The sequence below is a fragment of the Centruroides sculpturatus genome, unplaced genomic scaffold (genome assembly GCF_000671375.1).
Source record: "Centruroides sculpturatus isolate CEXI.00-Female unplaced genomic scaffold, Cexi_2.0 scaffold894, whole genome shotgun sequence".
Classification (NCBI taxonomy): Eukaryota; Metazoa; Arthropoda; class Arachnida; order Scorpiones; family Buthidae; genus Centruroides; species Centruroides sculpturatus.
The window spans coordinates 29,313-54,137 of NW_019385078.1; the positions used below are offsets into that span (position 1 = coordinate 29,313).

A 24,825-nucleotide genomic window follows, 5' to 3' on the forward strand; every position below is an offset into this window, starting at 1 on the left:
AAACACCCTCCTCTTTAGTGATGTGTACAATAGTTCATGATGCTCTTTGGCATTGAAGAAAAGACAGAAAATATCTGTAGAACTTTTCTAACATAGTTTAAAGCTACACACCAACCAATGCCAAATATTATCTGGCTAGAAATGGCTATAATATTAATAATTTATAAGACAATTTGGCACTAAAGTTAGGAATTAGGTGCTATCTCTTGATAAATTTAATAATTATCATTTTAATTAAATAATTTAGAACTACTGGAAGAAAAGAATCGGCCTGGAGTGGGACTCGAACCTGCAATCCTGCACAGTAAGCAGGAGTTACGGGTTCAAGTTTGGTATTTCGGTAGCTTCTGAAACAAGTTACAAATCATTGAAAAATTATAATAATACATACTAAATTTAAAATAATTTAAATTTCAAACTTACAGTTATATATTTTACTTATATATTAATATTTTTAATGCAAATTTACTGTGAAGTCAATAAAATCCAGTCTGTATTAGCAATATTATATCTATTTTATTATGATTTTGTCAAGTTTGAAAGAGTGTCTGTTCTCTATTGAAGTAGTAAAAAGGCATCTTTCTTAAATTTATAAACCATATTAATAAATTAAAATTCCAGGTTACATTTCTCATGATATGCAAAATTATACATTTTTTAAAAATAATTCATTGTTAGAAAAGTTTACTATACTGTATAGAAAGATTTTTTATTTCCTCTAAAACTAAAACTTATATATTATTTATTTATTTATATATTTATATACCATTTATTATTGTAGGAATTCATCATTTGATATATTGCTATTTTCTGAATTTTAGAACATATAAAGATGTGTTCTTATTGACATTAAAAATATCTAGAAACACCAGTTATCATTAGAATGGAATGATTTTTAAAACATGGATGTAAAATTCAAAAGAGTTCTGTAGATCTGCCTTGAACTTGAAAAATAATCATGATGTTGTCTAGTAAATAAGATTTGTTTAAGGTGGGTATATACATATAAATAATCAAACAAGAGGAATAATTCACAGTATTTAATTATACTTACAGATAAAGAAAATAAAAAGAGTGATTATGCTGTGATAAAAGACAAGTACTGCAACCAGAATATCATGTTCAACAGTTGATAGAATCAGCCATAATACATCAAAGCAGTTCATATCAACAAACAAAGCTGTCATGACAATCAAGTTTCAACATATAGAGAATGAAATGACTACAAAAATCAGTTTAATGAAGCTTGATGATTTTGTTATATCTGTGATAAGAAGCACTTTCACAGAATTGCTTCAAGAAGGCAAGTACTCAACAGTTTTTGAAATATTAGGCCAGTTAAGATTAAGAATTAATTATAGCAATAACAGATGCTCAGTTCATCGAATTATATTGAATAAACTTAATATGAAATATGAAGTAATTAATAATAATAAACTTTATACTGAGAGATTTAATATTATTTATCACTGTCATTAATATTTGAATACAAATATTGCTTTTTGCCAAATTAAAAATCTTACATCTGGATGAAAAAGTTGGGTAAATGATTACTGTGGCATGATATTTCTGGCTGGAAAACAACCACCTGTTATTAATTGTTCTTTAATTCTTTTACATGCTGGATATACAAACAAATTTCACTATATTGAAATAAATTATTAATTCAGCAAAGGATGTTTTGAAAAATCGTCAACAGAAAAGAGACAGTGAAAGATTTAAGAATTATTTGTTAAGTCACACGAAGAATTTGATTGTCTTAATGTGGACAGTTCTTTATGTTTACAGCAAATTGGAAGAAAAACAATCAATAATGACGTAAAGAAATGCAAAGTTACTTTTTTTTATGAAGTGGAAAAAAATTATCAACATTTTAAAAATTGCAAAACTAGGAATTTTATAAATTTTTAAATCAATAATGATGGTATTATGCATGTTATATTATGCATGATCAACTGAGTAGTAAATTGATATTCAAGCATTAAGACTTTAAAGCTGAATTGATTTTCATCATAGCTAAAGGAATTTGTTTAGTGAAAGACTATGATATTTCAGTTGAAAAATATCTAAATCTTTAAACCTAAAATGGATAACATCAACAGATGAAAATTACAAAACATAGATGTAAATAGAAAAATAAGCATAGGAAATATAAGAATTAGTGTTATTGCTCTAATAATAACTATTGCGACAGTAATTTGTTTTAATATTTAGAAATATATATATTATCTTATATAATAGATTGATGACATAGTATTCCTGTTAATATTTAATTTTACCAAAATGAAGCATCCAGTAATGAATTGTAAATAGATATGGTCAGTTATTATAATCAAAAGACACACTTCTCTGTTTCTTTAGTAAAATCATCTTTTTCAGTTTAAAGATGAAGTGAAACAATTACAACAGTAAATAATTTTTATTTTTGGAAATTATATTTAAACCTATATGAATTCAAAGGACTCTGGACAGCAATGCCTACACATCTTGTGGAATAATATTTTCAGATGGAACAATCAGACATAGAATTACCAATCAAGTAATATGTAAAGTAGCCTGTATGTAAAGTCTGCTGGATGAATGATTTCAATACTGAAGTTGAAGAAAATTATCATTAGTTTTTTCTAGCTTGTCAAGATTATTTTTCTTAAAAATGGGATAAAAATTTGTCTCTTATCTGAGATGCATGATTGTTCAAATATGACAATTACCCATGGTCAGAATCTTTACATAATTTTGCATTAACTCTTATATTTTAAAGACATAAAAGTTATTAATAATTTTCATATAGAAATTATTGTAAACTAGTAGATGAACTTGGCATTACTTGGGCAAAAAGTAATGATAGCAAAGATTAAGATTATTAGATTATAGCTGATCTTACCCATTTTCACCGGGTGCAAGAATTAGATCTCTCCTTTTCCAAGACTAATTAGAGAATTTTTAGATGGGTCTAAAATATATTTGATTTCCTGCAAAAATGAAAAAAAAATTACATCTAAAATAGTATAGTAGAAGCTGAGTTCTTCAGGGTAATCCTTAACCCTCTCCCTCTTTCCTGCAGGGAGATTTCAAAAAATCCCTTCTTAATGTACATTTTCATGACACCCTAACTCTGTACCAAATTTCAACTTTCAACTCTGAATCATTTGGACTCTGCACTTATTAATATTATCAACCCATTTCGATTATATTATATACAGGGTGTTTATAATTAAAGTTCCACTTTGAAATGGCCATAAAATGAAAACTACTGGACAGAATGTTATCAAACTTGATAATAGTGTACAGGACATCATGGGATTTTATTTCCCGCAAAAAAAAAGTTTAAAAATATCACCATTAATGGGAACTGGTGCTTTCTGCAATATTATTAAATGAAATAAGACATGAAGACATTGTTTAAAATGTTTTTAATTGGTTTTAAAACACATTACAGAGCATGTTCAATGTGGTGTCCAGCATTTTTGATAAGCAAGTTATATCATATTACTGTGTTCTCAACAGTAGCTCTTATCATATCAGAAGTAACCCCACAAACAGTATTGTTTTAAAACCGATTAAAAACATTTTCAACAATGTTTTCATCTCTTATTTTGTTTAACAATATTGCAGACAGAACCATTTTCTGTTAGTGGTGAGTTTTTGAACTTTGTTTTTCTCAGAAATAAAATCCTTGTACACTATTACCAAGTTTGATAACATTCTGTCCAGTATTTTTCATTTTATGGCCATTTCAAAGTGGAACTTTAATTATAAACACCCTGTATATTGATAATCTGAAACTGTGTTGTGACTCTCTGATTCTTAAACACTATATAGTGTAATAAATTCAAACACTTGGCATTCTATCATCTTTATTTAGTTCAGTTGATACGTGGAAAAAATTTTTATAGTTTTTTATAATCAATCGTGAACTAGCCTCTTTACGGTGTAAAAATGCATAGCAAAAGTGGTAGATGACAGTATAAAGTAAGGCTAACGAGGATATATCTATTTGTGTTTTATTTAGTAAATATAAAAATTTTTTATATAACAGTAAAATTGAAATTTAATATCATATTGCATCTTAACCATGAAAGAATACAGATATAAGCAAAAAATCTTGTACTGATGGTACATCCATCTTTTAATTTTGTCACCCAAAAAAGAAAACAACGAAGGTACGTTTATAATGTATACGCGTCATGCAGATTACCTTATCGAGATGATAGACGTTATATTTATAATATTTATTTAAATAGATAGACAATAAATGTGTAAGCTGTATAAATATGTATTCATCCATGATACCCAGTTTATAAATAATCCTGAGATATGTTCTAAAATATCTTTACCACTTGTATATATTTTTTAATCTTTTACGTACTGTATGTATTTTTTGATATAATTTTAGTTGGGTGAAGAGGGGCATGTTACACCTGAAACATGTATTTTAAACATGTATCAACTGAACTAAATAAAGATGATAGAACACCAAGTGTTTGAATTTATTACACTACATAGTGCTTAAGAATAAAAAACCTTGTATATTATTAACATATCATTAATAATTCTCAATATACTGTACTTTAATTTCAATAACTTCTCTGATATGTTAATAAAATAAAATAATTAAACATTATTTATAACATTTTGGTGATATAAAATGGTGAACTTAATTTATTATAATGTGAAAAACAAAGCAATTTTCTATGTACAATTAGTAATGATTTTATGTTGAAAAATCACCTTAATAATAATAATTAAACCAATTATAATTAGAATTACACAAATTTTTAATAAAAATGTATAATAGCAATTCAGTTTTATTCAATAAATCACTTATACTCAATGACAGAAAAGTTATACAACAAGAAAGAGGTATTGAAATTTGAATGGAACTTACTGTGAGTGTAATAACAATGGTAATAAGTAATCATAATATCATAGCAAAAGGACAGTTTCCTGTGGAACACTGGTACAATTTTAGGAACCTTTTGTATTTTATAGGCCCTCCTCTTGTGTGAATACATGTGGCAATATACATGTGGCAATGCACGAATACATGTAGCAAGCATAGATATATACAGGCACTATCCTGTGACAGGTTTGTCCATTAATAAAAAATTACAACTGCTACTCCAAATCCCTCATTTGTAGATGACCTAAGCTGGTGTTTTATCTGGTCTCACAAATGCTTGATGGATGACAAATTTGAAGATTGGGCAGGAAAAGAAAATGTGGCAGTTTGACAGATGCATTTCTAGAAAATCCTATCTATGTGCAGTGAGCATTATCTTGCTGAAAAATGGTTATTCACAGATACCATGAATGGTAACATACAAGGGTACAGAATTTTCTGAACATACTGCTGAGCCATCCTTCATATCACTATTAGAGGTGACAGACTGTCATATGAGATGGTTTCCCAGACCAAAATGTCTGTAGTAGTCTATAGTGTGCCATTCAACAGTAAAGGTAGGATTGAAACAATAATCAGTGATCCTCCACATTGTAACTCAGTGGTTACTTATTCTCAAGCAGAACTAGGATTTGTTGCTGAAGGTGATATGATAGAAGTCCGTTACAGTCTATGCTTCTCTGTCATGGCACCAGTGAAACAAAGTTGATGATGATGGGATAAATATGACAGGATGCAAATCAGTTGCCTTGCATGCAAAATTGTCATGCCACCTGCCAGCGATTTAGGAAGAGACAGGGTTCTATTGCAACTTTTCTGGATGATAGAGAAAGATGCTATTGAAGCTTTTTGTTTTGTTTCATGGATTATTTTTGCTGATGGTCTATCTGCAGCATGCATAACCTATCTGCCATGTATGTGTGCCTCATGTATTTACTGTTTAAACACCTCCTCACAATCAGGTCAGAACATTGCAGATAGTAGGCAATTTGGCAAAATGGTCATCTTACTTATCTCAACCCAATGATGTTGCCTTTCTCAAACTCTGTCAACTGACTTTAATGGTTTTGACTATATTGTACAAGCATATCTGGCATTTAAAGGCATCCAGATAATAGATACACTGAAAATTCTGAACATAGTGAGCCTTTGTGAACCTTTTTATAGGATACTGGGTATTAAAAGGTAGTATGATAGCATTATCTGACATGCAATCAGACCACAACTGTGATTATTTGCATACTTATCACAGATATACAGTAGCTGTTTGCTGAGTTTTGAAGTAATGGAACAAGTCAAGCCAAGAGAGTTTGAAACAGTTTCCTTAATTGTATAAACTGAATGAAGCTTTAGAGTGACACTCCTAATGTAAAGAGAAGAAACCTAGTAGAAACTGTATATAAGAAGGTAATGTCAGAACATGATTTTGCTCCTTTCAGTACCAAGAAGGATTCACTTCAGTATAATATTTTGGTTTTGTTCAAGGAGATAAAGAAGTGGAGTTTTATGGTGTCTGGGAGGTTTTCTCAACAGAAAGGTATGTCAAAGGTGTTTGAGTGAAACAGTTGCAAGGCAAATGAGGGTCACATAAGAACAGTAATAATAATTATAATCACAATTTTATACATTATTAATATGTAAACTAATTGAAAAATTAATAATATAATGACAAAACTGAGAAGTTTTATCTACTGATGCCTGTGGCATGCTTATATTTTCTCATTGGATCTAAATACAGTATGCATTGATGGAATAAGGCAATGTATCACATGGGCAATCTACTAAGGAGGAAGTGCCTCCCAAGAGGACTTTATATGGAAAATTGATCCCTTTTAGGTGTTAAACACATGAAAAATTCCATGCTACCAGTCTGTTGGTCAGTTGCAAACCTGCAACCAACTATCAGTGTTCAGTGGTTTTATCCACTCTGCCACTAGTTTATTAAAATTTGTAAAAAGCTTTTGAGATAGGATGGAAATGACAAATTGATGTAGTTTTGCAGAAAATAGTTAAATAGTAGAACAAAAAAGTTAAGAGACACTTTGACAAACTTTATGAAGATGAAACAATTACAGACCATAAACATTGTTTTGAGAGTGAATAATTATTATGTTATTAGATATAATTATAAATAAAATTCAGAATAGTTTCAAAGGATTAGACAAAATATTTAATAACATTTTCATCTGTATTTCTGAAAATGGTACTCTCTACCTGAAAATGAATCAATTGAATAAACAAAAAGTTTCTCCAAAGTGATAGTATTAATTTTATAGAGAAGCTTGTTTTAGTTATGTACAGGGTAATAATAATTAAATAGTAAGTGTTCAGCACTGTCTATAAAAAGAACTATTGAGAAAATCTCAACCAAATTTGATTTAAATGCATTACTGTCCTGAATATGTGATTTTTTGGAGAAATAATTTTATTCCAAACTTTAGCCACTAGGGAAAAATTTGGTTTTCCTCATATGTAAATTGATTTTGGAACAGTCCTTTTTCCAATCTAAGCATGGGCTGAAGGTATTTGATGTCAAGTAGTTTATCAACTTCAATAAAGGATTCCTTTACACTTGAAATAGGACTGTTATTCATTGGCTCAAAGTCAATTTACAGATGATGAATACTTTTCATTATTCAAGATCTAGGTGCTCCTCAAAATGCAAAATAATTTTTCTAAAATTCTCAATAGTTGGAGAATCTCTTTGTCATCCTTGTAAGTTGTTTTCTCATCCAAAAAGTGCTGAGTTTGCATTGCATTTTGTTGATAGAAGAGTTTAACAAGTAATGCAGAATCAGACAAAGGAAACAGCGTGACTGTTCCTATGTAAAATAATTGTAAAAATAATTTTTGACTTTTTTAACACTTGAATTTAGAAAATGTAAATAATATGTGCATTAATTAAAGCAGTAGTGCCATATTTTATTCTAGTGACTGAATTTTGAAGTAAAAGAAAGTTTTCCTGAAAATCAAAAGCACATACTCAGAATAGTATATATATTCCATATTTTTGCAGATTGACTGGCATGCTGCTTGTAACCGGGAGAGACCAGCATGCCGGAAACTCAAGGGTTACCAGTATGCCAATTAAACTGCAACTAGAAAATAAAATTAATACTAGTCTAACAAAACTAGTTGTAAAATAAATGTAATTGTTAAATAAATGTTAAAGAAAGCATTCTTCCCAGTACAATAAAATAATAACATTGTAATTTGATGGACTGACAACCAGGAAGACAGTTTTCATTTATGGGATAATAAAACAGTTAGCAACTCATTGATGATAATCGTAGTAGTAAGTCAGGTGGGTTGCACTGACGATCTGCTATGAAAGCAATAAAGTTTTACTGGTACTACCCTGACCTTAAAAGGTAACACCATCCTCTCAAATTTCACACAAAGCAGATGTCTTAATAGTGTAAGTTGAGATAATTTGTAGTGAGTTTCTGAAATTTTATATATTTATTTTTGTGTTTTTGGATCAAATTACAATAAAATAAACATAAATAAAGCACTTTCAGCATTCTACAGGTATTTTCCATTGCTAGAAAGAAGACAAAATGCAGAAATTAAACATATAATTATAATTTTTGATGTAATGCTAACTGTTTCATAATTTTAGAATAAAAAGTGACATCTCTGAGATGCCATGTGACATAACTCATTTCATTTTTTTACACACCCTCTAGAGAGAGATGTATATATAACCTCGTATAAACAGGCATGCTGGTTTTTTACCATAGGGAAATATCTGATTTTATGGTCTTTCCTGGGTAGACCAACATGCCTGACAATTTGTGGAAATACGATATATATACAAGGTGTGACAATTTAATTTCCAGAATGCACCTTTAAAAAATATACATACAGAACTGTAAATTAGTGGCTACTGTCACTTTCAAAGTACTCTACTTAAGCATATATACAATGACTTAAACAGCATTCCCATTTCTGGAAGCTAGCCTGAAACTCATTTTCCAGAATACTGTTGAGCAACTGTCTCACATTCTGTTTGATATCAGTTATATTAGAATATCTTTGTCCTTTCAGTACAGCTTTTAATTTTGGAAATAGCCAAAAATCACAGGGAGCTTAGTTAGGTGAATAGGCAAGATGATCTAATTGGGTAATTGCTTTTTTGGCCAGAAAATGTCTCACAACGAGTGCACTGTGACTTGGTGTGATGAACAGTCTATTTGTCAGGCCAAAGTTTAGGTCTTTTTCTTCAAATAGAATCTCGTAATCTTTGTAGTACTTCTAAATAGTGTTGTTGGTTGACTGTTGTCCCTGTTCAATAAATTCTTGTGATTGAAAAAACACACCAGCATGGTCTTAAACTGTGAGCATGACATGTATGCCTTTTTAGGGTGCAGTGAACTCTGGGATTTTCATTGCATGCTCTGATGTTTTGTTTCTAGGTTGTACTGTAATGTTTAAGTAACTAATTTGCTGATTTTCACACAAAATTTAATATTAATACATTGTTCTAAATTTTGGTCACTCATTTTTATGCCAAAGAGTACGTATAGATAACTGTTACCTTCCCAATAGCTAACAACTAGCTCTAACAGCTTAAAATTTATGCACATATTAGTTCAAATATGTTTGAACACAAATGCATATCATTTTGATATAATTATGTCACAGGCAACATTACACAACCATTCCAGGAATTAAATTGTTACACCCTGTACATACATGGCTGCTATCTGTTATGCTTAGCTGTTATAAAAAATAATTTAATAACATTTTCATTTAAAAAAGTTTGCACTGTAATAACACTTTTTTCAATTGTTCTTATTGCTGTAGCAGGACTTGAACAATTATTTTCTAAAGATGATAAAAAAAAAATTATTTAAGTTCAACATGAGCCAAACTAGACTGATTTAAGTTGATTTAAATATATTATCAATTGAATGTAAAATGTATGTTAAATCTCTTGATGTAGAAAATTTTATCAATGTTTTAAATCAGAAAATTAAATTGAAATTTTAATTTTGTGCTAATAATTTTTCTTTTCCTTTTTCTTAAGTCAAGGTGATGTTGTAGGGAGGGAGTGCAAAAAATTTTTCATGGGGTCCAAAAATTGATAACTAGCTTCTGTAACTGAGATAAGCCTAGAAAATGGAAGTGTTATAGTCAGCATCAACTATTTGTATACCATACCTGCATGCACACCTTTATAATTATTGGATATAACCAGAAATAAAAATTTATAAAGCAGAGTTTGGGAACTAGGAAATGAATTGTGTACATGCCTTAGAATAGTCAAGATTGGATGTAACATATAAGTGGACCACTTTTACATGCTCATATTGGTGAAAATATATTTGGTCTTGTATTTGATTGGATTCCTGGTGTCTCCTTGTGCAAAATCATTTTTCACTCAATGAAAGAAATAGTGCAGAATCAAATAAAAGAAAGATTTAAGTATGTTCAGGTATAAAAGAGCCTGTTAAAAACGATCACTCAAAAAATAAAAATGCTAAAATATTTAGGAGTCTTATTATTTTAATCAAGATTAAATGTTTTATTAATGTTAGTCTGTTAATTACTGTTTCTTATTCTCTGGTTAGATCTTATTTATTTAGTCTATTGTGATTATAATCTATTAATAGGACTTATACTGATTTAACTTTTCTTTTAACCAAGAGACTGATTCAATCTCTCTAATTGCATCCTCAAGTTAAATCAGAATAATAAATCCTATTAATATATTAATACTAAAACTAATACAGAACATAAGCTAACAAGCCCTATCTTTCACTAACAGTGTGGTTCAAATGAATTCCAATATTGGGCTGCAATTTGAAAAAATTGTTGACCTATAAATTCCTACTGTCTGTCCTTCCTTAATCTTGAGAATGGAGTTAGATAGATGAAAGCTGAGACCAGATATGGAAAGATTAGGGGCAGCATGTCCTGATTAACTACAATCTTTTGGTTTGCACTGGAAGTTACATTATTTCAATTCAAAAATGTTCCACTGAGAGGAGTGAGATAGATGGTTGGCATGAGTATTGCTAGCAGAAAAATATGATGTACAAGGGCAAGACACTATTAATTTGAGGTGAAGAACATCAAATTGCAGCCTGGTATTGTGACGATGTCACAATAAACAATTGCTCGTTAATACAATAGATTATATCAAATATATCATTCATTTCATATTTTGGAACTAATTTAAATTATGCTTCAGAATTAAAATATCAAAAATTTTATTTATTAAAAATAATTAAATTAGTTGTTCATCATTAAGATGTTTAGTTTTAAATGATTAAAATAAAGACTACACAAAGCAAACATTCATAAGTTATCTGATAATGTTCTGTAAGAACTTTTTAATGATATATAGTATTCTTTTTAATAATTTTCATTTTTGTAAATCATCAATGACTCTATCTTGTTCATCAAAATAATAACTATTATTTCAGGAACTGTTTATTGTTTATTCATAAAATGTTTTCTACCTGAATTTATGTCATCATCAGTATCTACATCTCATTTCAAAACACCAAATGTTGTAAGAATGAAAGATAATTTAAAATACAATCATTAATATAGAATAGAATTTAATTCATTTAATATTTTGATGAATATATATCATGGTGATGTGTTTTACTGAATTCAAAGACTATCTTGGATGTTGCTATATATAATGATACTAAAATATACATAAAGAATTAGCCTATTTCAGCAACTATTTTTATTTAATCTAATGTTTTCAGCCATCTGTATAGCCATCCTCAGAATCAAACGTTTTTAAATAGAATTCTTTAAAGTTCAAATATGTTCAAGTAATGTTCAAATATGTTCAAGTAATGTTCCAAACAAGAATTATTTTAAAAAATACGAAATTGAAAAAAGAATATATATAAGTTGAAAAATAAAGTGAAAACATTGTAAATTGAGGGTACAAGTAAAAATATACAACAATGATGAAACAATACAGATTAAAATAGTAAATAAATCTATATATATAAAAACGAATGTATGTCTGTCTGTCCTTCATGCATTACTACGCCATTTATCCGATTGCCATGAAACTTGAAAAGTTGTTTAATACACTCCCGCAAAGGTTTCTAGCATAGTAAATTTATCCTATGATAGGTGGTGCACGTGTATACGAGCATTTCATCATGAGCATTTCAGAGCAGTTAGGAGTTGAAACTTGAAATTTGGTACACAGTTAGGGTATGTCACGAGAACGCGCACTAAGAAGGGATTTTTTGAAATTTTCCCCTCCTGCAAGGAAAGGGACAGGATTAAGGCTTCAACAATGGAAGTGTTAAGTAACAATGGAAGTGTTAAGAGAAAGCAACGTGCAAGATTTACAGGCGCAGATGCGGTTTTTTGCGTTTTTGCGGGAAATCGAACATATTTTTAGACCCATCTAAAAATTTTCTAATTAGTCTGGAAACAGGGAACCTAATTCTTGCATTCTGTGAAAACGGGTAAGATTGGCTGTAATGTAATAATCTTAATCTTCGCTATCATTACTTTTTGCCTGAGCAATGCTAGGCTTATCTGCTAGTAAATATATAAAATACAATGAAATATTGGTTTAGTGGTTTAGTCTTTAGTATTATCATCCATTGTGTTTAGAAGATACTTACAAGCTTCTGACAATGATACCAAAGACTAAACCAATATTTCATTGCATTTTATATATTTATTTACTTACTATTTTAATCTGTATTGTTTCATCATTGTTGTATATTTTTCCTTTACTCTCAATTTACAATGTTTTCATTTTATTTTTCAACTTATATACATTCTTTTTTCAATTTTTTTTAAATATTTATTTAAATAATTCTTGTTTGGAACATTATATGTTTGAATTTTTTAAGAATTCTATTTAAAAATATTTAATCCTGAGGATGGCTGCATAGATGGCCAAAAACATTAGATTAAATAAAAATAATTGCTGGAATAGGCTAATTCTTTATGTACAGTATATTACAATAATCCAGTTTAAGATTAATATATGGAATACTAAAGTAATAAAAAGCATTGATTTTACAACTGAATAAGTTCAGCATTTATAATGCCATTTCCATAAAGTGAATAATTTTGTTTCATCTATTTAATTATTGCTTAGAAAGCTTATAGAAAGATTTTTATTATTGTCTTATAACTTGGAAGTTATTTAATAATAATTTAAATTTTTTTCAAATGTCACTTTAATTAATATATGGCTCGTAAAGTGGATTTCTACATTCTACATGTTAAAAAATGAAGAATTAAATCAAAATTGTAATGACATGATCTTTAGTTTTAGTTTCATTAGCAAAATAGTAGAAAGTAATTTAGTTGTATGTAAATAAAATGAAATATTGCACAGTAAAATTAGGACTATTTTTTAAAATGAATATAATTATTTATATAATCAAAATCTAGTTTATATTCATATTACCTTTTGAGATACAATTTCAAATAGGAATTAAATGTTCTGTTACTGGTTTTGTTGTGGATATTTAAGAATTAAAAGCTATTGGCTTATTTCAGTAGCATATCATACAAGAAGCAGTTGTTGATATAGGTTTTATTGGAGGAGATGCATTTTGGGTCTTAATGACCCCTCTTCAGTCTTTAACATTAAGCCTAGACATTAAAAATATGTATCCATCTGTACATAAAATCTTTATAATCAATACATTAACTAATTTAAACTGTGATAATTGGGTAATTGAACTGGTTCGATTTGTTTTAAATTATAATTATTTTATTTGTAATGAAAAATCTTTTAGACAGTCTGATGGTATCTGTTTGGGTTCATGTATAGAACCTAAACTAGCTAAATTATGTATGATAGAAATAGATCTTATTATTAGAAACCTCAGAAGCATAATAGAATACAATAGATATGTAGATGACTGCTTAATAATTTATGATAATACTTTAACCAACTCTCAAACTATCCTTAACTGTGCCAATAATATAGTAACCAACATAGCTTTTGATATCAAACTTGAATATAATAACAATTTACCATTTTTAGACATCACTGTCTAAAGGTCTCATAACAACTTAAGTTTTAAAAAATATATTAAATCATGTAATGTAAAGAAAGTTATTAATCATTCCAGTAATCTAATATTTTTCTTGATATACATAGGTATGTATATCAAGAAAAACATTTTTAACATGTATATCACCAAAATTAAAACACGTACGACCAATTACCTTGAACAAACTAAAGAAATAGATATATTTATAAAATCTTTTAACTAAACGACTATCCAAATAAGATACTAGAAAACTGGCTTACCAACACCAACCCTACTACAACTCAAAAAAGTATAATACCAACTCAAATGGCTTATAAAAAACTTACTTACATCCCCATAGTATTTGAAAAAATAAAAAACTATTAAAACCACATAATATAACTCTAACCCCAGTATTTACTAATAATATTAAAAAGTTACTAATAACTAAAAACAATATTCAAAATATTGATATAATGCAACAAAATAATATTATATATAAAATATTCTGCAGCTGCCAACGGAATTACTAATACATAGGTGAAACTGGAAGAACCCTAAAATCAGTAGGTTGTGAATGGCTTTCTCAAGCTTTTGTGTGGGCGCCCTTGCTTTATCCACTATTGGGCATAATTGTCAGTCTACTTTATGTGTTTTTGTGTAGGTGAAAGGCCTGGGTATATTCGGCGAATCAACCACCACATGACCCAGTGCTAGGCGCTTGGCTAACTTAGAGCTTGCGAAGCGTTTAACTTTAGCTTGTAATCTGTCCATAGCGTCGTCACTTTCTCTCTCGCACATGGTATTAATTTATGTACTCTTTTCTGCTCCCTTAGGGATTTTTTATTTAGTGTAGTTCAAGACCATACACTGCACCAACAGGTGCTAGAAATGGCCCATCTCATATGTTACGAGTCTATTTTTACCCTAAAATCAGATTAAAAGAACATTCACATGCTATTAAATTTAATTACACTAATTCTTCTGTAGCCATACATTGCAATAGTGAAGGTTGTGAGATTTCACTCAATAATCTAAAAATACTCGGGATAGAAAAAAATATTATAAAAAGGAAACTATTTGAACATTTGGAAATTACTAAAATAAAAACTTATAAAATTAACTTAAATGATGGTCTAACCATTAATGATATCTGGAAACCACTCCTTCTTAACAGATAGTATCCACAAGTGATTCCATCCCACCCAATCTCTCTCAGATGGCCCCAATCTGGTGAAGTTATTCTGTCTTCCCATATAGATACAACTGCATTCTGCAAGTGCAACCATGAACTTAAGGATGATTCAAACTCTGTCTGCCTCTACCCTAAGTAATGTTAAATATTCAGTTTACTTTTTTGGTATTTTAAACACCACCCACCTTGTATTTTCTACTTATCTACAGGTAATAACTATCTATACCATTTTATAACATAACCATCTTAAACTTTATTTACTTTATAACTGTTTTACTTGTCCTCCTCTATTTTATCTTGCACTGTAAACTTTGTTCCCTTGTAAACAGATTCTACCTAGTCAATTACCCAATATTTTCTTTAATGTCAATTTGTAACCAATAATCAAGCATGTAAGTTAAAAACATTCTTGTTTAAAAAGATTGTATGTATTATTATATATGTTGTAATCCTTATCTATCTTCCTTTGTAACGTATAAGGACTGAAGAGGGGTCATTAAGACCTGAAATGCATCTCTTCCAATAAAACCTATATCAACAACTGCCCCTTGTTTGATATGTTACTGAAAAAAGCCAGTATCTTTTAATTCTTTAATATCATGTAGGGTGTTTAATGATATCAATTAAAACATGGATTAAATCTATGAATGAGTGGGATCTAAAGACAATATATGCATACACATGCTTTTGATTGCTTTAGAAAAATCATGATAGTGAATGAATATGTGTGGTACACAAAGAAATTTTTATATCTTCTAAAGACACACTTAATTACTTTAAACAAAGGAAAGTTGTTTGATGAATTTGTAATTACAATTTAAAATTGGCCTATAAACTGTTCTGTTGCATACACTAAGACCACTTTCAAACTGATGTTTAAACATAGATAAATGTGGATTAATTATTGATGTGAAATGATGGTAATTGATTTAGATGGCTAAAGAAAAGCAATATACAACATTTAAATTTTATGTATACAGCCACACCAATTGCCATATAAGATCAGGCTATTTTTCGGCAATTATAATTTTAATTACTAATTAATTAAAATTATAATTGCTGGAAAATATCCCAATCTTATACAGCAGTTGGTGTGACTGTTAGCTAAATTATGTATGATAGAAATAGATCTTATTATTAGAAACCTCAGAAGCATAATAGAATATAATAGATATGTAGATGACTGCTTAATAATTTATGATAATACTTTAACCAACTCTCAAACTATCCTTAACTGTGCCAATAATATAGTAACCAACATAGCTTTTGATATCAAACTTGAATATAATAACAATTTACCATTTTTAGACATCACTGTCTAAAGGTCTCATAACAACTTAAGTTTTAAAAAATATATTAAATCATGTAATGTAAAGAAAGTTATTAATCATTCCAGTAATCTAATATTTTTCTTGATATACATAGGTATGTATATCAAGAAAAACATTTTTAACATGTATATCACCAAAATTAAAACACGTACGACCAATTACCTTAAACAAACTAAAGGAATAGAAGACGTTTATAAAATCTTTTAACTAAACGATTATCCAAATAATAGACAAAATGGCTTAATAATACTGATCTCAATACAACCCCCCCAAAAAATACAATAACGACTGAAATTGCCTATAGAAAATGACCTTACTTATATTCTCANAGGTCATTTTAACATAGAGTAAATAGGGATAGGGGAACATGCAACCAAAAATAAACAAATTTTACTTTATAAGTTATTTTTATATTAATTTGTATAATAATATATGTTAAATAATACATAAACATATGCACACAGAAATGTAAAGTTCATTTTTTGTGACAAAGGTCCTGACTTTTCTGAAATTCTTGTTCTTTTGCAATAAAGTTGTGAAGTTTCATTTTTCACTTTTTTCTTTCCTTAAGCAAATGTTGGTAGAAGAAACTCGCATCTAAAACGCCTTGTTTTGCTTTTGCACTTCTTTCAAAATCTAGATCATTTGCTACAATTTGACTAATGATTTCAGTTATTGTTACCAAACTTTTACTAAGGAAATCTGTAGAGAAATTTTTTAGGTTCTTCATTTTCAGAATCTCTATTTTCCAGTTCTATATGAACTCCATGTTCTGCCAGTTCTTGAAGATCATCATTGGTAAGGCTCTCACCAGAAACATGTTGTAACTCCTCAATATCCTACTCATCTATATCACCTAGTCCTGCTATATCAATTAGCTTGAGTTTGATCAACCCAACAATACAGCGATAGGCTCTTCTTGTTGAGAGTTCTTGGATACCTTCAGCCATAACTTCTTCCACACTTTGTTCATGCATTTATCAGTTAATTCTTGCCGAGCGAAGCTGATATTGTCTACGGCATCCATGATGATGTATTTTTTCCAAAGTTGCACCAAACAACATAGATTTAAAGAAAGTACACCTTTTTGCCAGCTTTTTATGATTGGTTCGTGTTCATAAATAATCGTATTATGTACGAATCAATAAAATTAAAATGCCACAATAATTTAAATCAGCGTAAATTTTGAGCTTTTAAGACTTCGAGCAGACAGTGTGATATTGAATAAGCATTAAGCAGGGTCTTATGTACTGTAATTTTGGGTGGATAACTTGTGGGGTATCTGTGTTTGAAACATAATTTGAAAAGAAGTTTACATTATGTAATGGGGTGAGTTATATCCCAATTTTAAGTTCTAATCATGAGTCAAAGCCAAAGAAGCCATGCTTTTGCAAAGATTATGAAAGTATTTAAGGCTAGAATGGTTTCAAAGAGACTGATATGTATTGAAAACTGTTTTAAGCAATGTGTCATTCAAAACAGGAACTTGTCCTAACAATAATCAATCTTGCACCTATTCAAACATGTAGAACCTGAAGCAGACCTGTAAACTAGACAAAAAAATGTTTGTTTTTAATAAATGTTGCTGGAAGACATAAGGAAGATATGAGATTGATTATTGAAAACTGTTTTTCAGTACTATTCAGCAATAACTTTTTGATGTGAAATACATAGTAGCATACAAAAATATAACATTAGAATACTGTATATAGTTTTTTTTTCTGTAACTTTTATTGTATATTAAAAGATTTAGTAATACATGTTATGGCAACTTCTATATGCTTTATTTACCTATCAACTTCCTAAATTTCAGTAATCCAGAACTAGATAGTTCTTAATAGTGCTGGATTAGTGAGATTCTGCAATACTTGCAATTAAGATACAAATTCATCTTCAATCGATAAAATAAAAGAAGTGAAAAGGAATTAAAATCTAACAAAATTAAATATTAAAACAGGCAAATCTCATGACAAAATCCATTTTAAAAGATTACATTTTGAACAAACTTAAAGAAAATAATTTTAATATAAATAATAAAATTTTCTCAATGATGATATGAAGTTCTAAAACATAATGTATTAATTAAATAATTTCAATCTGACAAACATTTTTTCTTTGAAGTATAATTTTGAAATTTTCTTGAATTTAGATATTCTTTTTAACATTATATTCTATTTTTACGCATTATGTATTAAAGACAGCACAAGATATTTATTTGTAGAAGTGAAGATGTTGAAAAATTATTTGAAAATATTTGTTTAATACTACAGTAGAGCATCGATTATCCGACTCAATTGGGGACTGGGGTTGATCAGATAACTGAAAAAACGGATAACCAAAAAATATGAAAAAATACATTATTAGTATAGTATATTAGTATATCCCATGTAATTAGTATATTAGTATATCGCTATTAACCTACTTTGCGTTGAATTTTCATCGATGTTAAGCCTAACAAAAATTTTTTNTATGGTGCTTTATGGTGCATTGTCAAGGTGCTTCTTTGTGTTCCAATTAGAATGCTGGTAATGTACTGTATCAGTAAAAGGATATCGACTGGAGGTTGTAATGACATGGTGTTGTGTTTGGCATGGAGTCATAATGCATTTTTATCTCAATTATCTGTCTTCACATAAAATAGAGAAAATTAAGATCATGGACCTATCAAAGGCAGAGGGTCAAGGAAAATTGACTTAATGAGATTACATTATTTGGAAAACCTTATATACTGTGCTTGGGACCTGTATACAGCTTCAAGTTAACGCAGTTTGATGTATTTAGGTTTTACTGCATTACAGTTTTACTTTAGTCAACACTTCAGTTGGATATTTCAAAATGCGAAACAGTTTATGATCTAGACAAGCTTATAATTGTTTAAAATTATGTATTATTGTTCGGTTTCCTGACTTATGTTTTAGTCAAAAGCATTAGTTCAATGTTGTTTTAAACACTGTTTCCAAAATTAAAAGTTTAGTCATGGTGTTCATTGGTACCGGTAATTAAACTAGAATATATCATTATGACTTATGTTTTGCATTCATTCTCTTTCTCACAGTGCCAGTCATTGTAGCACCTGCAGAATGCTCATGTTTGAAATTTAAACTAATCAAGAATTACTTGCAAAGTATGATATGCAAACATAGATTATCTGCATTGGATATTTTGTCAAAAAACATAAATTGGCAACGGCATTAGATACATTTGAAATTTTGAAACTGTTTGCATTTGAAAAGTTAGAAAAAAATTTTTTAAGCCAGTATTATCGTCAATGAAGTTAATTACTACAGATTGCAGAAATTCCATATTCAAATATTTTAGCAGATATTTGTTTTACTGTTTTAATTTTAAAACTAATACTTCTGTATTCTGTAGCAATGCAAAATATAGTACAATATAGTAATTGTTATATATAGAAAGATGTTATCTTAACAAGAGACTTTATTCTGTCTAAAAATACACTACAAAAATATAGCACTGCCAGTTCAAACATTACAGTTACAACTGGACACAACAGGGAACAGTGTTTCACACTATCTCACTCTCCTACACTTACATTACACAATATAATCATTCAAATTACACTGTCTTATGTGGCTGTCTGCCATATATGCTTTTGTCCTTTTGTTCTTCTGACAATTTTTCCTGCTCTTTGTTATTTTTATCTTCTAGAACTTTCTAATCTTAATTATTCATTCTTGGAAGTAAGAGCCACTTCCTAGAATTCACCAACATCATATGCAAGGTTACCTGAAAGCATATGAAGCAAAGAAAGGTCACTTTTAGGTTGGTGCTTGAAGAGAGGTCACAAAAGGACAGAGATGTTACAGTGTCTAGTGCCCAAGAGACGGTTGAGGCTAGAACTTTGAGCAGAAACTTTGAAATTTCCAGGCCAAAGTTATTGTGTTAGAGCCAGCTTTTCAGCTTGAAGAGTTCAAACATGGTATGCACTATGGAAATAAAGCAGGATCTTCCATTTTCCTTCCTGTGTGCCTTAGAAGAAAGTTATTTCTCTGATATTGTTATTCAAGCAAGCAATAGAAAGGAGGTTTGTAAAGTATCTCTAGTTGTCCAAATATATATCTGTTTTTTTTTTCCAGAAATTTGCTGAAAAATGTTGTATATGGAATAACATGAAAATTATGTTCTAATAACAAAATATGTTTTTATTTATAAACTGTTGAATTGTCATGAAAGTTTCCAATTTCTGTGGTATCCAATTTTGACAGCATATGTTTGTAGTGTTGTGTAGATTTGATGGACATTTAATTGATGATGTTTAGTGCTGTCTTGCAGTAAATAATCTTACAAGGGGACCTTATGGTCTTGGAAATTCAGTTCGGGATGAGACTTTGTAGGTTAGTAGTATACCTCAAGGGTGTCCACCCAGAAGAATTGTAAAGCGCACTAGCCAGAAGATTCCGAGAGAAAAGCTCTAAAGTTTTAAGCACAGCTCTTATACTGATCGATTTTACACTATGGCAGCACAGNATGAAATACTGTAAATCCTTACCTGATTGCCCATGGGTGATTAGATGAGGCATCACTGTTTTGAATGTAATTTTTATTGGAAAACATTTTACTTAATTGTCTGTGGACATGGAAGTTTCAGTGAAATTGATACTGGATCACGTTAGATGTTCTCCACTCTAAGTATTCTGTCCAATAGCATATGAGATTAGAATTTCCAACCATTTCTAATTCTTTAAAAAGTTTTGTCTGTATATTATTATTTTTTTTTAAATTTTATTGTGATATTCAAAATGAATTTTTTTCCCACTAGCTCAATAAGGTTTTTATTACTTTTTCACATAAAACTTCCCCAATTTTTCAACAGAAAATGTTTTTACTCGCTGTTGTTTGATGATATCTAACTATAAGTGTGATTTTGACATCTGTAAAATATGGGTCATTGCTAGGCAATGGTCTATATCAGTGTTTTTCAACCTTCTTGAATACGCGACCCCTTTACAAGTTAAAAAATTCTGGTGACCCCCCCCAGGGCCATATTAAAACTATATCAGTGATTTTAAAAACTATGTATTTAATTTTCTTTCTGTTGAGAACTAAATGTCGATCGAACCTGAAAAATAATACCTGTAAAACCAATTGTACTGTAATAAACCTGAAAAACCAATTGTACTGTAAATTTTACAGTACAATTGGTTTTTCAGGTTTATTTTACAGTGTAAAATAAACAGGCACAGCCTTCTCACTGAAATTGTAGTTTTTTTTTTTATTGTAGTGTAGGACCTACAAACACTTGTCTTTTTCTTTTACCCGCGACTCCCTGTGTAAGGCTTTGCGACCCCATGGGGGTTGCAACCCACAGGTTGTAAAACACTGGTCTATATGAATCCATTTTTTTGGATGAAACAGTATAGCGAAAACTAGTCTTTATAGTACAATGGTACTAAAAGAAAAATGTTTCACTTAATTGTTTATTCATGTTTAAGCAAGCAATAGACAATTAAGTGAGTATGCTTATGTGGACAATTATGTGAGGATTTATGGTAATAAGTGGAGTTTTTAGAACCTTAAATAGATTTTATAGCATATTTAATAATATGAAAAATTATTTAATAAAATTTCATAAGAGGTGGCACCACACGCAATTATAACTTTTGCCTGGAAAGTTACGCTCGTTTCTGGATTTTTTAAAATATAGTAAGTGTCCCTGGTAACAGAATAACACACAATACCCATTATATCAATTATTTATTAATTGTTACATCAGAATTAGTTTATATTTTAAAATATGAAGAATTTATTTGATAAATGACAAGAGGTAAACTTCATTTTATAAGGTTTATCAATAAGAAAAATTTGTATAAAGTTTGTCAGATGCATACACGATTCAGAATAGAGTCTTTGATAAAAGTATATTCAAAGTAGAAACATAAAAATCTTTTTATATCCGAATTGTCATCAATCATACTCCCATTCTTTTTTTCTTATATTTAAAAAAAATAATATATATTTTTTATTTATTCTTTTTATTTAAAAAAATATATATTATTGACCTACTTCCTCCCTTTATCTAACGTGCAGAGAATATATTATGAATCAATGATTTTTGATAATATTTACATACATCACTCTCCTTTTTTTACCTTTAAAATTCTTTTATTTATAGAAATAAAATACTTTTTAAAGAACAAATATAGAATTTTTATATTTAATTTAAATTGTAAAAAAATTAATTAATAATTTTTAAACATTTTTTAAATAAGATTTTTAATTTTTATTACATATATTGCAGTTTAGAATATTAAAAATATATAATATGATAGTATACAAGTTCTATTGGAAANTCCTTGACTACCTGACCTATTTTTAGCCTGTATGCACCATCACTCTGGCGACCCAGAACTGAATCTGGATGGGTAAAAAACTTTTTGGCAGGTGAGTCATTCAGATATGTTGGGGTCCATCCCTCACTACCCAGCACTCTATTATGAACCTGGATGAACTCATAATGGGCTTACTAAAAATGCCCTCTTACAAGGGGACCTTATGGTCTCAGAAATTCAGTTCGGGATGAGACTTCACAGGTTAGTAGTATACCTCAAGGGTCCACTCAGAAGAATTGTAAAGCGCACTAGCCAGAAGATTCCGACAAAAAGGGCTCTAAAGTTTTAAGCACAGCTTATATATTGGTCGATTTTACACTATGGCAGCACAGCGAAATGGCTGATTCTGTAGCGAACTCGCTTGCCACGTGGGCGATCTAGATTTGGTTCTACCTTCGGCTAACTTTTTTTTATTTTTATTTTTAATTGCTTTAAAACTTATAACAACTTTGAAATAAAGTTAATGACCTAAAAATATTATCAATTAAATCATAAATAATTTTATTTTACTTATGAAATGACTGTTACAGCTAATTAAAATGTGAATTAAAGATGATAATTTATTTTTAAAAAGTTGAATAATTTCAAATGCATTTTTGTCCCATAACTGTCAACTTTCACACCTGGGAGCTAATCATTTGGTGAGTTTTCACAAGTCAGCAGCAAAAGTGACACTTTCACATAACTTTTGTCTTAAGTTCATTGGTTGAAGACAGACTCAGCCATTTCGCTGTGCTGCCATAGTGTAAAATCGATCAGTATAAGGGCTGCACTTAAAATTTTAGAGCTCTCAGAATCTTCTGGCTAGTGTGCTTTACAATTCTTCTGGGTGGACACCCTTGAAGTATACTACTAACCTACAAAGTCTCATCCCGAACTGAATTTCCGAGACCGTAAGGTCCCCTTTTTAGAGAAAATCATGAGATTTTGACTTCAAATTTGCACATTTATTTCAATGCTAAACATATACAATGATAAGATTATTAGATTGGGCATTTTAGTGCCACTTGGGCTACATTACAAATTTTATACTGTATGAATGTAAATAAACAGCAAAATGATACTCTTCGTTTTCAATAAAAATTACTTTTAGACTCTTTTGGATGACAAATAATATTTTAGATGCTAAATTTTTTTCATTTTCTGACAACTCTGTACAGTGGGTTGAGGCTTCCTTCTAAAATTGAGAGATGTATCACATATGATTCTTATTTTTTTTTATCACTTTTTGTACTTTTTTAATTTGTAGGACCTAAGGTAGGAAATAGATCCAAAATGAAAATATATAAATGCAAAAGTGGGCATCTTTTATTTATATTCATTATCATTATTTATTTATATTCATGAAATTCTGAATATTATATTCTGTAAAATTTTTGGATTCATACTCACCAGATTACTTCACGTAGAAAAGCATTTTGATAAATTGTCAAGTGATGAAGGCTTAACATGTTTCAATAAATTGTTTAAAACAGCTGTTTTTTACCATAGGCTTGAAACCGCCATTTTTCAGTTGAGTTTGAGATTTTAGGGACTAAATAAGATAGTAATCTTGTTTAGACTATTGCTTCCTGATTACATTTTAAATGAACAAGATGATGAGCTGTTTATTAAAATAACTGAATTAACAGCTTCCTATAATAAACCAATGATTGCCTAAATGATCAGGCTATAATATAACTATAACAGCTTCCTATCAACATTTTTTATCTATTGGGTTAGTCTCACAAGTTAGTACAAAAAAAAGTCAAAGTTTAAGGGGTAAAAATATCCTGACTTAGAGTTTTGAGGTAACAAATTTAATAATGATTTTCTATTGAAAATTTTTCTGTGGCCATAAATTTCATGATATTGAGCTGTTTCTCAAGGATCTGTTCACAGCATGATTACAAAATTATATACAATTTATGGTGCTTTATGGTGCATTGTCAAGGTGCTTCTTTGTGTTCCAATTAGAATGCTGGTAATGTACTGTATCAGTAAAAGGATATCGACTGGAGGTTGTAATGACATGGTGTTGTGTTTGGCATGGAGTCATAATGCATTTTTATCTCAA

The 24,825-nt window shown here is 29.4% G+C and overlaps 1 protein-coding gene across 1 annotated transcript in view; it reads left to right on the forward strand.

The window, feature by feature from the left end:
- LOC111634324 overlaps positions 1–24,825 on the forward strand; it is a 142,168-nt gene that overhangs the window by 24,416 nt on the left and 92,927 nt on the right. The window contains exon 5 of the mRNA XM_023379080.1: positions 20,360–20,464. Coding sequence (XP_023234848.1) covers positions 20,360–20,464 — 105 coding nt within the window. The remainder of the gene's footprint in view (positions 1–20,359; positions 20,465–24,825) is intronic.